This window comes from Musa acuminata, chromosome BXJ1-7 (genome assembly GCF_036884655.1).
Source record: "Musa acuminata AAA Group cultivar baxijiao chromosome BXJ1-7, Cavendish_Baxijiao_AAA, whole genome shotgun sequence".
In the NCBI taxonomy this organism is placed as follows: Eukaryota; Viridiplantae; Streptophyta; class Magnoliopsida; order Zingiberales; family Musaceae; genus Musa; species Musa acuminata.
Window position 1 is genome coordinate 610510 of NC_088333.1, and position 16248 is coordinate 626757.

Genomic DNA, 16248 nt, shown 5'->3' on the forward strand with positions numbered 1-16248 from the left:
AGATCATAATCAGAATCAAATGAGGCTCCATAGCAATCTTGCTTATATGTGCCAGAATCCTATCTTGGCTTTTGTGTTTCTGGAGTAGCACTTGTTTACCATTGTGGTCAACAATGGCGGCACAAGCGTTGCAGAGTCCATCGTCGCGTTACAGGTAGTAGTTCATGGGAAGGATGAAGTTGGCATGACCTGTGAGGGGACAGGATTCTTTGCTCGTAAAATGCTAGATTCTGCGTACTGGTTGGTTCCCCTCGTCCAGAGGGGAATATTAAAATCTGTCCAAGATGAGAAGGACATGTTTAAAGCACAGCCTGCTCGAACACAGCAACAACAACAACAACAACAGGGAATCCCATTGGATATTTTATCGTTTACTTTGGTTGCTGGATTCTAAACCAAGCGACACACCTGGTTGAAGATTAAGGAATAAACAGCTTGAAGGGACAGAAAGGTAACCCCATTCACAGACTGGTGCGTGTGGATTCATTCCATGGATGATTAGGTTGATTACATCTGCCAAAGGAGCGATAGGGTTTTTTCTTTTTTTGTTTTTAATCACTAGAGATGCTCTGCATGGAAAGATGGGATCGATTGTTCATCAGAATAATGTCTCCATCAGTTTGGCTCACAAATTAATCTTGTGCCATGAGATATCCTTCAAGATAGAGACTTAGGGCCAAATAACCTCAACATCAGCTTTTTCCGTCATGTCGTTTAGAGTGGGGGGTCTCTGCAAAAGTTGATGTTCTTGTGTAATCCTCAGAAAAGCTTGATCTCAAGAGACTCGGTGCTTAGGCATGTCCGTCCCTGATCAAAAGAATCCAAAGCCTCACTTTCCATGTTGTTTATAGGCGTCTTGTACCTTTCAAGACTTGGAACACGGTCCGTCCTTCCAATTCATTCATGACTCCTGGGCACTACTACCCAACTAACCATCTCCTTGGGGAAATCTGTCATCTCAGACGACCACAGCTGCTGCCATAGATTCCTCTCCTTTGACTTTGACAAAGACAAGGCCGAAAAGAGAGAGACAGAGAGTCTGACCATGATAGAAATAGCTGCAGGATTACATAAAAACACTGATGCCCACCCACCAATCTGATAGAAATTAGCTTCTTTGAGCTGTAATAATTGTTGTGCATCCGTCGATCACCCTGTGTCAGATATCCGAGTCTTCAAATGATGTCTTCACAAAATCTACTGCTCTAGTTTCGGTGTGCACAAATCAGTCCCTCATGGCTGGATGATCAAGTAGCCTAACCACAAACCCAATATGCTTCGACCTAAAAGACAGTCGATAAGGTTAGAGTATACAGAGACTGCAACTCGAGAAATGTTGGTGACGGGTAGGTAGGCCATGCACGATCTTGTGTGACAGTGGAGTTGTGATTCATTTGCTTTTTGACTTGTGAAGCACCGTTCGGCTTTTGGAGCAGGCAAAAGCCATCGATCCTTGAAGGACAAGCAGTCAGATCCGCACACAAACTTCAAGATTGTTTTCTGTACTGGTATAACTGGCTTGCTTCACCTTCAAGCTTGTTTTCTCTCTCTTCTGTCTCTTTCTTTAGTTGTTTTCTGTATTGGAATAACCTTTCTTTCTTTCTCCTTCTCTTCCTCATCCTCTATGGGATGCGTTTGTTAAACTGACATCATCTTGCAAAAAAAATATTGCCGAGTTGGAAACTTGGATGTTGCCATTATCAAATTCAGTTCAAAGGCTGGTGTGTGATCATGATGCTGACTCCTTCATTTATTCTTGGATGTCACACTTTTTCTTTTCGAGAGTATGCAAAGTACATTTAGATTTGCTCAAGTCAGCATATAAAAGGCATTCCGCACCAAGTTCATCACTGTCGTCATCTTAGACCTACGACTTAGAGCAATGCAAAACATGAGCATTCGGAGTGGAAAGCTCATGGTAATAATCCATTACTGCACCCACAGGAAACAAATTATTTCATTCGATGCAAACAAATATTATTTCGTATGATTAGTGGTTGAGACCATTTGCTCCATTATTAGAGATCAAAAGCTCGGATCTTTTCGAACAAAATATATTTAACAAGTCTTCTTTCTAACTTGGATATATTACCGTATTCTTCCGATAGTTTTTTCTCACATGAATCCTTCGTCATGCCAAGCAATAATATTAGATCGGTTTTGATATTAATTAATTGTTATGATATGAACGGGTAAGATAATTGATCAAGGCAAACACTAATCTCCATCAAGTTTGGACTTCTTTATGGGCCTTCACAATCGGAAACTTAGAACTATATATTGAACAAAACTCAACAGCTTCCTTGATTGATTCATACATAAATAAACCTGCTATTGTTGTCATGCAAATGAATAAAAGAAACATTAAAGCAAAAGGGACACCTCTTGATCGGGTGAATGGACGATGCTACCAAACATCAACGAGGAAGAATTTTGGGGAAAGTGCATGTAATTGCTGTTTCAGAAAATGTTGTTGCAAAGACTGGTTTTCAGAGAAGATCAAAAAAAAAAAAAAAAAAGTGTCCGTGAATACTACTCCGATGTCAACTGGTGATGATGACCTTCACAATGTCAGATCTTGCCGGCTGGGGCGGACAGGACGAAGGCAACACTGTCTCGTGACATGGTTAGCAGTTGACAAAGGTAATTGGGGGAGGAGGCAGCATACACATTCAGACATTTTAATAACAGATGATGAAAGCAGCCACTGAAAACCCGAGTGGAATGAACATGACATAATAATCCCAGAGGATTGTCTACCAGAAGCACAAGTGACACTTATTCTTGAACTCCTGGAAAATAAAACTCAAAACTGGTGAAACAATCAAAAAGCACTTGCAGTATCTCCTCATCTTCCAGTCAATCCTTAAGCAGGTTCTTGTTCTACACGTACCAAGAGTCATCCATTTACCATCCATGCAATTGATCCTTATTTCTTCAAGTACCTGCAAAAAATTATAATGTAACATGTTTTCAGGGACCAATTGGACCATAATAATGCCTAAAGACTAGTTTTATGCAACAATGTAACAGTTAATATCATTTGACCGGAGACAAAATAATATGCAGAAGATTAATCCTCAGATTGAAGGCATAAATGCAATCTAAAACGACAAGCATTCATGATCTGCACTTCAGGGGCAAGCTCCTGAGAAAAATGAATTCGAATTCTTGGTCCGGCGCTAAGCCCAGGATCCGAATTCTGGTTATTCAATTCAATTTTAAGTAATGGACCACAAGCACTCATCACAAGTTGAGGACTACCACTCAGTAGGAGAATTGAATTAGCCGGATTGCTCCCAAGCCCATGGATTCTCTTTCTTCCGGTTAGACATCGTAGAGAATTGAGAATTCTAATTTGTTTCAACTCTCATGATTGTCAACTATTTCATGACTTGAACACAATTACAAGATGTTTCGTAGGATCCATCTTGCTAGTAAAAATAAAAGTGCTGTGTTTATGTTTTAACTAGATTGGTCTAGGATTTCTTCTCAAACATTCATGCCAATCATAGAAATGCACTTTTTCCATACAGTAACCTTATGGATATAACTGAATTTGATAAAGTGGTTTTTCTGACTGTGAAAACGTGATATAACTGAATTTGATGGTCACAGATCAAGTTTTTTTCTGAGAGTAGCTGTTATCTCTTCTCACATAATACTAATGTCCTCATTGCATTCCCTGCGATCTAAGCTTCCCTTATGTGTTCTCGGTTATCATATTCCCCTACTACTTCCTATACCCTATAAAAGTATCTTGTGTACAAACTATTTCCTTGTTTCCCAACATCGTAGCACTATCCTTGCAAATTTTTGTCAAATTGATCTTTCGGTCCTAATGTTCAAAGATTGTCACCAGACTGATTGGGTAGATTTGCATCCAAAACCATCTGAAACAACCAAAAAAGAGTTTTAACAGAGAAAAGACATAAGCATTCTGACTCTAATGAAACCCATCTTAAAGGCATTAACAGATGCACGATGACAATGAGCAAGCTTAAGTTGACTTAGGAGACATCATATCAAAAGATGTAGGAGGGATCTTGAAAGAAAACAGTAGCTAATTTCATTAACTGTATAAACTGTAAAAAATGTTTCATAGGTCACCAAATCGTAACTAACTAAATGCGATGCATTAAAGAAGAATTAATGAGTCATCCCTTCATATTCAAAATGGAGTCAGAACAAATATTGCCTATATAAAGAAATAGGCAAAACCTAACTGTTACATTAGATTTCAAAGCACTATTTTGTAATACATACACTATCGTTAAAAACATATTTTGACCTATGTTATATAACATTGAGGTTTTCGTATTCATCAAATTATTCAATTTGATATCTTTCCTCTCCAATATAGCTCTCCTATTTATTAATTCACTACGGGAAGATCAACTGGGGAAAGAAGAAACCTACATCAGCTTAAACAGTGCTTCCCACTGAACGACGCCCTGTCTCTTCATCAACCATCTTTTCCATTTTTCCCTATCAAATCCCAATTCCAATTTTCTTATATCAACCGGATCTCGAAATCCAAATAGCGGAAAGAAACATGCACGATAAAGAATCAACAAAAAACAATTAAAACCCTAGTCATCGAACCACGGATCCTATGATGCATCGATCAATCTAAAGCGAAAAAAGTAGCATTTTTCCAATAAGAACTTCACAGCGAGAGGACTAACTAGCGATCTTGACAAATGCGACAGAAGGTACCCTGAGAGAGCTCACAGCACGCTCTCGCGCTGACCGACAGGTGAGAGGTGAGGCACGGAGCGGCCACCACGCTGTAAAGCGGAAGGAAGGACTGCGCGCATCCTAATGCTCCAAGAGATCTACGAAGCAATGCACGAACCAAGGAGATTAAAAAAAAAAGAGGAAAAATAACCGTGAAAATTAAAGGCTCTTAAGTTTGAGGTTCTTACCTGGGAGGGCCGAAGGAGAGGCGGTGGCGCTGGACGCGGGGACCGGAAACAAGCGCAGGGCGGAGGCGGGTTACCGGAGGCGGCGATCGGGGGGACGAGGACCGCGCAGCGGCAAGCATCGATCTCGAGATCGATCCGCGCCACGCCATTCGGAGCAACGGGAGAGAGATGGCGTGCAAGCACTGCGACTGAGGCGGCGAGCGTTAGGGCTTTAGAAAGGGCCGAGAGAACCGAAGGCGGAGCGCGGTAAGTGGCGGCGCAAGCTACGTCGCTTCAAGATTGAGGATACGATCCGACCTGGAAAGAATACAAATCTGGACCGTCCAGATAAGACCAAGGATCCTCTTCATATGATGTACAACGTTGAAGCGAATTAAGGCCTTGACATGCAATATAAATTGGTAGGAGTTAATGGGCCGAGTCATCGAAACTGAGGCCCATTACCAAGTCGGACGATGTGCATCATCATGGCTCTGTAGATCTCGGATACGTGTGACTCTTAAAGCATCAAGATGAGCCCTTTCGACGGATGCATTGTCGGTGTATCGTTTCAACTCCTACCTACGTGTTCCTTAACTCTAGTGGAGTGGGATTACATTACATGTGCTAAGCCAAAATAAAAAAATTCATTCTATTTACATGTGGATGTATCTTCTATTAACTTTGGTCGATGATTATTTTATTTATCTTTATTATTATTATCATTATTATTATTTAGATATACTAGTATATAAATAAAAAATATGAAGGGATCCTAAATTTGAACCGATATATTTACTTGTGATACGAATAAAGTATACTAGTAGACTAACACATGTAATACAATCGACTCCACCAACCCAAAGGAACACGTAGGTAGAAGTGAAACGATATACCCACCATGCATCCGTTGAATATAAAAAGAAATAAGAAAGCCTAATGAACAACTTAATTACTGACCTTGCCACGTGTTTCTCGGTTCATCCGATCCCATCATTGGACACATTATATTGTGAGTCGTATTATTCAATTTTTCTTGATAAAAACAGAAACCTACGTTTCTTAATTTTGCAACTTCAGAAATGCAGAAAGAGGTGGTTTTGACGACTGCACCTCCAACTCATCAAAACTCCTTTTTTTTTTTTTCTTTTCATTAGTGTCAGCGGTATAGATTTTAGAGTTGAGTTTTTGATAATAATAATAATACTAATAATAATAATAATAAAACACTAACATAATTAAAATGAAAAGACTAAAATAAAGTTTACAAAGACCCAAGGAAAGCTAAAAAAATCTTATGTTAGAGCAGAATTTAAAAAACTAACATGATTAAAATAAAATGAAAAACTAAATAAAAATTTGGAAGAAAGTTACATGCCGTTCTAAGACTAAATCTCGATCGGGAGCTGTCCTCCTATACCCACGAACGTAGGGATACTAAAAATAAATATAATTTAAATTTGGTAGGAGAGAAAAAAGGAAGCATAATCTTCAATCCTTTACTTTAGCCTATCAAGTTTGGTTAATATATAGGGGAGAGTACGGTAAGCAAATTCTAAATTGGCAATGTGGGACTAAAGAAACAATTAAGTTTTTTCCACCTTAGGTTCCAATAATCCGTCACAAAAGCTTAAAATTTTCTTTAAATAAATAATTAATTAAAACAAAAATAAGCAAATTGTGGGCTTAATGACATGTCTTTTCAAAAAATTAATCTCATTAAATGAAGTAAATATTCATATGAAAAAGATGAAGTGAATTAGATGTTGAGCTAAGTTACGGATCATATGTAATATATCTTTGTAGATTTGCACATTAATGATCATGCATGAATGAATATTTTATTTATTCATAATCATAATTATCTATACATTCTCTTATATACCAGAGTTTTACTATAGGAAAGTGTATAGAGTTACATCTTATGTGTTTTTTCAAAGTTATACTATTTTTATACCTCTATAAAAGAATAGTAAAAATAATCATCAAAGGGTTTGGGCCAAAGTTCAACTTTATTTATACTCTAATATATATTTTTTATTTTGTATTCTTTAATATGTTCATTGGTGAACTTATCAACTTATTATTACCACATAAACCACTTGTTGGAAATTATACAGAATTAAAATAAAAGAAACCAAAAAGACAAACCAGAGTATCATACTTGTTGGAAATTTGAAATAGCAAAGGGTCTGTTCCCTCTTGCCTTAAATAATGATGCCTAGGATTTTAATAGAAAGACATGCATGGATCACCATCAAAAAGCAAATGAAAGTGAGTGCCTAAAACTTCGGATTATAATGATAGATACATCTGTGGTTTCCACTGTTGTCCTCGCCAGTTCATGAAAACACTCATGTTAATCCTCATGAACACAAATAAATAAGATCGGAAAAACCCAGGCTGCTGCAGATGCTCCCAAGAACAAAACATCAACCGTCTACAAAGATATTGAGCTAAGGTATCGATGTATGTTAGTCAAGTAAAGTGCAGTGCAGGACAAGGGTAGTACAGGACGTGTTCGTGCAGTGACATTAACTTTACCTAAAGTCCAACGACAACTGCAAGAACATTGAGCTTTGCACCCTACAAAATTAATTACTTATTCTGCTCCAACCTTCGAGGCGGCAGATTGGCATGGAAACGAACGCATGCACCTTTGTTTTTACCCTATAAAAAGAAATAATAATATAGCAGATATATAAGTAGTCTGTTCCTTGCATTCGTAGGGTGTATGACTTCAGTGTTCGTAGCCATAGATTTCCGTGAGGCTTTTCAGGGCTAAGTTGAGGCAGGTAGAACGCATGGGATCTCCTTGTTTGGAGAGAAGACGAAGGTGGGGGTGGTGCAAAAAGGAGGCAACCTTTTGAGCTCAATTATTGAGTGCTTGATGTGTTCTAATTTGAAAAAAAAGATTTTTTTTATACGTTATGCTAAAAATATAAAATATATAGATAACATTAAAATATAGTACAAGGTTGATAAAGGATGACAAGAAGATGAGAGAGTAACGAGTCTGATAGGATGTCCATATCTTTCATTCTTACGGCGAAGAGACTTTGGACTTAAATACCATAGAGAAAAAAATATAAATATTTACAATAATAAAATAAAAGATTGGAACAGTTTGGTTGAGTGTCCGGTTCTTCAGTTGGTCCGGTCTGCACCTAATCATGCAAATGTTGTTTTTCTTCCTGTCTACATCTTATTTAGATTATGTTGTTCTCGAATATGCCTTGTGGTGGACCATTCTGTAGTCAAGACTCTCTCTCTCTCTCTCTCTCTCTCTCTCTCTCTCTCTCTCACTATTTGTGTTTTTGATTGCACCAAAAAGTTACAGAAAACCTGTTCTCCAATGTCTTGATACGAGAATAAAAGAATCTTCGAATAGATAATTCTCTGTTCTTTTAATTTGAGCTCTGGTCACAGAAAAACCACCAAATAGTTCTCCAGCTTAGTGCTTCAATGGAACTGTCAAATGCTTCCTTTGCATGGCCACAGCAGGGCATCTTAGATCTTTCCCAAGGGGCCAAACGATGCCTCAGCAGTTCCAACTGTGTCAGCAACTCAGCGCACCACTCAGCACCCCAAAGAGAGAGGATTCTTGTGCTGGTCTAAGAGTTAAAGGCTTGGTAAAAGAAACAGTAGGATTCCATCGAGCAAAAGAATCAGTGAAATCCTTGGAAGGGAGATTCACAACATCACCAGCTCTATGCACGACCACATGGTGAAACCAAAACGATGTGACAGCTTTAAAGATTCTACCTCCAACTTCACTCCAGGAAGCTTCGTATTCTCCGCAAGCTGAACGACTCATTCATGCACAACTTCCTCCTGTGTCAATACAGGATTAATCTTCCTCTGAAGGAGAATAATACTGCCACAAATCCACATGCCTCGTGGTAAATCAAAGCTGCATCTGACCACCTTTTCAAAAGCTCCCTTGTTGGTCTCTGACAAGGGCTAATGGGTAGAACCTTACACTGGATGGTCAGGCATGATGGTTCTGCACGTTGTACCAGTAATTTCCATCAATGGTACTTGGTAGAACTATTGATGGAATCATCTGATCCAATCCATGGTGCAATCTGTTTGCTATGAAGTTTGTAATTACAAAGTGAAGGAGGCTGCAGCTTTCTATCTTCAAAACTTTTGATGGGAGATATTCTTTATCTTTCACATTGATGTATCCAAACCTTATATGTTGCAATGAACAAGCTGGTCATGGAAACAGCCAATCTACTTATATCGATGAGATTGTACATGTACTGGTCCTTGCTGAATCCCATATCGACAGGGTTTCATGAACCTGCACTTATAATATTCTGATGTGAGGTGGAGAACCGAATCATTGTGTTGTAAAGAGCACTCTGCAAACCTGGAGATGGTATGATCCGTGCCAGTTCTCTGCGACTAAAGACATCTATCTCCATTTGCACAGGAAATCTGTCAAAACATGTTCTTACCATCAGCAGGCGTCACACTCCACTGGCTTTTTGTCAGTTGTTACGCTGGTCGCACTCTGATGTGTTCCCGGCGCCGGGACCCGGGGGGGGGGGGGGAGGGGGCGCGCGGTTGGGTCTCTGTCATGTCCCTCTCACATCCCTGAAGCGCAAACACATACCATCATTTCTCCTCGTGGGTTCTTATCCTGTTCACTGTAGAAAGTCCCAAAGCATAATGATAAGCTGAGACTAACGCGGTTCTTTATTTGCTCTTCCGGTGAATCTCATTCTACGTTCTTTTTCTTCCCTTAATATCATAAAAGGCAACCATGAAGAAGAAGGAGAAGAGAAAGAGTCAGAGTTCAAGCGAAAGGACGTAGTGCTGCCAACAAGGCATCGATCAATTAATGGCAGGCTTGTACTTGGTGACGGTGGTAATAAAGTTTGGATTTCCCGAGGAGATCACCGCGTCTGGCGCTGACCACAGCTTCGAAATCCATTAACAAATGATGCCACCTTTTGCTTGTTTAATCCCCACCACTCTGCTCGAAAAGTTCTTCCTCCATGCCTGCTACCCTCCCACTGCGGCAATGGAATAAAACAATACTACGATTGCCACCTTGTACAAGCCTGCAACCTTGCCACTTTGTGCTGGTCACCGAGGGATCATTGCTCTCAACCCCTAACAGTGCCTAAAGCCTCGGATTACGAAGTGGATTTATCGAGCCTTCAACTCGATCTGTATCACGTTTTGATGAGATCCATCTGTATCACGTGCGTGGGGCATGTGGGCCTCGAGAATATTGGGACAGGATGAGGGAATACAGGAGGAGAGGGAACGACGACGAATGCTAGCCGTCAGAGGGGCCGAGCGTAGGGCCCGGATCGACCGAGCCCCATGCACGTGGAGAAGCAGCTCCGGTGTCGCCGGGCATCCCAACCCGGTGTCAGCCATGGCGACAGGAAGATGAGCTGTGAAGCCATTGCCGTTGCCGATACCTCCAGGCTTCTCCTCCGCTTCTCCTGTCTCCACACACGTGTAGCCAGAACATGAATGGCGTCCATGCATGGGAGGAGATTAGAACAAGAAACTTAGACTCCCTTTTGATCTTAATGATGTTCTTCAATGAGTATATCAAGACTGCAAAACATCATGTACAAAAATGGCTGTGCCAGTGCGGGAAAACTGTAACTCAGGAAGATGATACATGCCCTTCATGTCACCAGGCGATCGAATAAGCTTGAAATAGATCACAGACCAGTTGGCTTTGGCTTTGGCTTGATGTCCCTGGTGATCGAAACGTTGCTAATACTTGCTTGATATCAGTTGTGGTGGAGGCTTCTTCACTTCTTTCTTTAATGTTCAGCTTAATGGCAGTTTCCCAATCCCTTCCACCATATCCCAACTCACGCAGCGCACCTCAAGAGACAAAGTGGGCAAATAAGGTCCAGTCTGTTGTTGTCAAATGAACAGTTCTCCTGCACTGTTCTCAAATACCAAGCACAGGAAAACCCCCTCTCTCTCTCTCTCTCTCTCTCTCTCTCTCTCCATTAATTACCTGCAACGCCCCTTCACAACCCTTTCCATGAAAGAGGAAAGAGATCTTACATTCTCTCTCTCTAGGTATCATACCTCTGCATCCTTCAAATATATACTCTCTTTCTCCCACTGGGTCAGTCTCTCTCATCTCATGCCTAGCTATCTGGGAACCCTGCAATTCCTTCGCCTCTTCCTGCCATCCTACAGCATTTATTATCCTCTTGCTAGCTCCTAGACATTTGCCATTCTCCTACCACCATCCTAGTCTTGTCACTCTCTCTCTCTAGCTTCTTTGTAGTTTATAGTCTGTAAACACAACACCTATGGAAATCATAACCCACTCATGACCTAATAATCACCCAAAAGCTTCTATTTATTCCACCATTCCACACCATCTCCTTTTCATTCGCCACTCTAGTCCACCACCTATCTCTGTCTCCCTTTCCCAGTATCAACCCTTCCTCGTTCTTCCAAAACGCTCTTCACCTAAACTTTAATTCTCAGCAGAAGAAAGACTCTCTTCATATTGGTTGTCTTGATCTTCCCGTGCCTGCTCCGTTGAGCTTAAATGGCAACCATCTTTCCTGATCTCTCACTCCACATCAGTCCACCAGCGATCTCCGTAGACGGAAGCTCGGTGACGGGGGTTTTCTTTGGGGAAGCAGCGACGTCCATCTCCGGCAGAAGCGAGGGCGACATGGGCCATGATCAAGCCTTCTTGCACCACGACCAAGGTCGGGAGTTCGACCATGCCGAACCGACGCTGAGCCTAGGGCTGGAGGCGCCGGGGTCAAGTGTCGCTGATCGCCATGACCTACACCACCGCGATCACCACCACCATCATCACCATGACCAACTTCGTCACCCTCAGACCTATGGATTTAAGAGGAACTCACGATCGGCTCAAGGAGGGAAGAGGAGCGTCAGGGCTCCAAGAATGAGGTGGACTACCACCCTCCACGCTCATTTTGTCCATGCGGTGGAGCTCCTCGGCGGCCACGAGAGTGAGCACACCAACTCAAGCTTCCTCACCGTAGAAGAAATCGTTCTTGTTATGGTTAGGAATAAGTAATGATATGACCCTCCTCGAAACATCGATCTTGTCAGGAGCTACGCCAAAATCGGTCTTGGAGCTGATGAACGTGAAGGACCTCACGCTAGCTCATGTAAAGAGCCATCTGCAGGTAGTTGCCTGCTGATCAATTATTCCCTTAATGTCCTGCACAAGACCTGATCATGCTACTAGGGTTAGGGTTTTGTGTTGGGTCGGGACATCCCTACAAGTGAAAAAGGACAAAATGGCATTTCTCGAAGTAAACTTAGCATGGTGGTCTGTTTGATCCTTTCCCTTTGGTTAGTCTGACATTAATCTTCATGTGCATGTGGTTGCAGATGTATAGAACAGTGAAGAGCACTGACAGGGGAGCGGCAGGTACTTGCATATTCCTTCTCTTTCACAAGAAACCTCCTACAAAATGTCTTTGGTGTTTGTTCTATAAGGGAGTCCGATACCATCACTCAGTCATCTCACTGATATCACAACCTCACTGGTGGTTGTGTTGGCCTTTCCTTGCTTGAATTATTAGTCTGCTGTCTGTCCCAGAAAGCACAACCATTTTGGATCTTAGTGGTGGGTAAAATTGTTTTGCAGGCCAAGGTCAGGCAGAAATGTGCTTCAACCAGAGGAGAGGGATGGAGGAAGTGGAGGGAGGACTGTCATTTGATAAAGCTGGGAATGAGATCACCCCTCCTTGTAGTTCCCTCAGCACGCCAACCCCACCAACACCACAATCCAAGTCTCCTAGGTCTGTCCACTCCATCCATCTCCTCCTTACTGCATCAATCTATCTATCTATCTATTTGTCGGATTTAAGTGTTTTCATGAATAGTTTCTTATTTTAGTTTGCCTGCGTCGGCAATGTGCTAACATAGTTTGTTTGGTGCATTGGAAGTAAACTTAGATCGAGTACCATTTCCTTGGTTTAATCAGATGGGTAAGGAGGTAGAGCAGTAAATAATGACAGGTTTCAGAAGCCTGTGTCTGTAGTTATTAGTTAATAGCTGTAGTCAAACAAAGTTGTCTTGATCCAGTTACCCTTGTATTCTTTTACTGAGGTTGTGGTGATTTAAGGACCAAGGAACAGAAGTGTATCATGTGTTTGACCATTGGATTTGGGCCCTATTGTTTTTGTCTTGCACTCATAGGGGGTTGCTTTCAATAATTTTAGCAAAGGTCATTTTTTGACCTTTAAGGAAGAGAGAGAATTTGACTGCGTTGTTCTAAATGTTCTGGACCCATTTATCCCTTAACCAGAATGAGAATCCAAGAATTAATTATCCTCTAGCTAACATTAAAAGGATATATTTATATATATTACGTAGTCAATGAAGAATGAGAATTTGTTCCAGAACTTTTCTCAGAATATCACTAAAACAAATGCAACTTCTGGCATACCAATAGAGAGAGAGAGAGAGAGAGAACAACAGTGCCTTCGAAGGAAGAAATGGACTTTAGCAAGTAAAAAGAGAGCAATGTAGTAACATATATGTCATCTCATCTCATGGAATTTCAATAAAAGGAAGAAAGAGTTCCAAGAATTGCCCAAGAAAACATAGTAAATATTGTTATACATTGCATCACACATTCCTTTTGAATGAATAACCAATTACACATGAATTAGACCTAACATTTCTGTGGAAATTCTAATACAAAATGAGGTTTTTTTACCTCATTTTCTATTATATAATTGTTCTATCTTGCCACTTGAATGTAATATCAGGTTTTCTGACCTTAAGTCTGAAAGTAGGAAATAGAATCTTATTTTGACCTTTTTTTTTTGGTGTGTTTTTCTGAGGCAAGGCTGATACTCATGTCTCACATATTTCTTATCTATGAGGTGCTTAGGATGCCGGATTGTCCCTGTCCCATTTGGATCGAATGTTGATTGTTGTAGCTAAAAACAATGACAAAAGACAAACACATGAATTGGTAACTTCCTGAGAGGGTGATGCAGATTCAACAGTGAATACTGTGCACACTGTTGCTGTTGAAATTGGATGTATCTGTCATAGCAACAAGCTCATTTATATATCACATCTTTTTCTATTTAACAAAAGCAGCAACTTGCCTGCCAATTAATTAAAAAGGTCTTAAAATAGTATAACCCAAAAGATCTGCTGAGTGTAACAGAGAAGAAAGCTCAGATTATTCCAAGTGAAATTAGTTCTACTGGTTCTCTGTTCCCCTCACGAAAGACTTGATTGAGAGAGTAAGCAACAAAAGTATAATCCAAAAGTCTTTATTGCCATATGGCATTTATCTTTGCCCACTATATTTCTGATTCGATTGTCTACTTTGTGTGCAGAAAGCTAAATCCATCTGGAGAGGGGTGTGCTTGGAACATTGCACGCTTGCTAAACAATGACAATAAGGTAAATAGACAAAAGTTTCAGAGTTTTTTTGGAGGAAATTATAATTCCACAGTCGATTCAAGCTTCAAGATACACAAAATTTTCTAGGGCTGAGTACTTCATATATAGAGCGAAGAAGAAGGGCTTGCCTTGTAAGTGTCTGAGTGCACACCAAACTCGGTGAGATAGTCTTTACATATACTAGTTTAGTGGAGGTGGTGGAGAACTTGTTTCAAATCAATAGTAAATCATGAGCTCATAAAGCATCAAAGAAACATAATTTTTTCTAGGTTATGAAGTCACAGGATGCAATTTCATCGTGTTTCAGCATATATGTATATATATATATATATATATATATATATCAATCACTATAGAATTAATCTCAAACAAGAAGATGCAATCTATTTTTTTTCCTGTGATTAGGTACTACTGATGGAGGATCAACCACAAGAACTGAGACCAACTCTGGTGCCACCCTCCATGCCTCCCCGGATGCCTAACCTTGAAATCACATTGGGCCGCCAGAGTTGGCAGATGCCGTACGCTGAAACTTCAAACGAGATGACTCTTCTCAGGTGTTTGTGAAGTTAGGAGGTGTCCAACTACATCATTTTTCATGTCGACGAAAAATGGAAAGAGAAAAAGGAAAGAAAGAGAAGAAATCCTGCTGTTTTTGAGCTTTCATCGAGGCTGGAGAACTTAGTGATGTGGATGTAAAATACTTTGGATAGCATTTGAGTCGACTACCGTGTGCTGCGAATGCTGGTTGGAGATTGCGCAGATCATTTTGAAAACATTTCACATCCCAAATAGTAGAAAAAAGATCTTCCAGATTAATCTGCGGATTTCCGATTACCAACAGAAGTCAAACCTCCTACCCTACAAGAAGACGACAGAAGTCAACCTTCCAATTCGCTGACGCAGTCATCGTTCAGCCGCAGGTTCCGAAAAAGAAAAGCCCACAGAAAAACGATGCAGGATTGAACTTCCGATATCATATCCATGAGAAAAGTAGATCATGGAAAAGAAGACTGTGGGCGAGTGAGAGCACACAGAAGGAACAGCGAAAGGCAAGCAGCATATCGTGTCCCTTGGTTTTCCTCCTGAAGCCGAGAGCTCTTTTTATACAAGAGCTCTCCAGCTTGTTTCTAGCTCAGGTCTCTCGTCTGCTACCTTGGCCATGTCGAGCTTGATAGAGATTTGGGGTGCAGGGCTCGAAAAGCTTCGCAAGAAACGCCATGAAGGCGTCTTCTCGTCCGGGGGTCGAGGCAGCGTCAAGAAAGAGGGGGAGACATCTCTTCTTGGCTTCCCACGCCTGAGTCAGGCCGTGAAAAGCAAGTTGCTGCAGCAATCAGAGGAATGCATCGACTCCGAAACCACTCTGTCGATTCTTGTAGATTGCTTTGGCCTTTAGATTCAGTTCTTGAGGCATGTTCAGCTAACAAAAGTTTTGTATGCATGTATCTGTCTCAGTACGCTCCCGTATGTACTCATGCTGTTATATTGGCGAACATTTGCAATCATCCGATCTCTTTCTCTGCAGAACACTATCTTTTAAACTTACCAGAAACATTACACTCCTGTGAAGTAGAAGGCGTTCTTGTTTTATACCCAGAAACATCATAACCGAGAATTTACATCACAATAAATCCTTGTTTTGAGAAGATACGATAGGCATCATGTTATTCAAAGTATTTCTAGTTCTACTATTATCTTCTTTCTTCATGAAGTTTGCAGAAAGTCAACAATCAGGACAAAAGTTTGCGTAAAGTCAACAAGAAAGACAAGGGAATCAAAGAGTGCCCATGCACACAAAAAGGAAGAAGAAGATGCGGTAGATCCTTGCCAAACAAGAAAAACCCTCCAACTCAGCCCAAATCGCCATCAATCATCTAGATCATTTCTAATCCGTGTCAAATTGTTTAGGCGTTGATGTGACACC

General features: G+C 40.8%; 2 protein-coding genes across 8 annotated transcripts; one reads left to right on the top strand and one right to left on the bottom strand.

Annotated features, from left to right (window-relative positions):
* Positions 1-2692: 2692 nt before the first annotated feature.
* LOC103990990 (uncharacterized) lies at positions 2693-6402 on the bottom strand. 7 transcript variants are annotated; one of them, XR_010514801.1, is made up of 4 exons: positions 4929-6395; positions 4689-4838; positions 4420-4488; positions 2693-2945 (listed from the first exon to the last, which is right to left on the bottom strand). XR_010514801.1 is itself a non-coding variant. In XM_065190417.1 (4 exons), coding segments are annotated over exons 2-4 (300 nt in total). In that variant the 5' UTR covers positions 5078-5242; positions 6286-6402; the 3' UTR covers positions 2693-2944. The 7 variants fall into 7 exon arrangements, 6 of the variants coding, with proteins under 6 accessions (XP_065046489.1, XP_065046491.1, XP_065046490.1 ...); XM_065190417.1 differs by lacking the exon at positions 4420-4488 and having other exon boundaries at positions 4929-5242; positions 6286-6402; XM_065190419.1 differs by lacking the exon at positions 4420-4488 and having other exon boundaries at positions 4929-5225; positions 6286-6401.
* Positions 6403-11022: 4620 nt separating this feature from the next.
* Positions 11023-15851, top strand: LOC135678074 (probable transcription factor KAN4). The gene is made up of 6 exons (XM_065190422.1): positions 11023-11896; positions 12000-12076; positions 12285-12324; positions 12544-12697; positions 14258-14324; positions 14730-15851. Exons 1-6 carry the CDS (start codon positions 11461-11463, stop codon positions 14889-14891), a joined length of 936 nt encoding a protein of 311 aa, XP_065046494.1. The 5' UTR covers positions 11023-11460; the 3' UTR covers positions 14892-15851.
* The last annotated feature ends 397 nt before the right edge of the window (positions 15852-16248 follow it).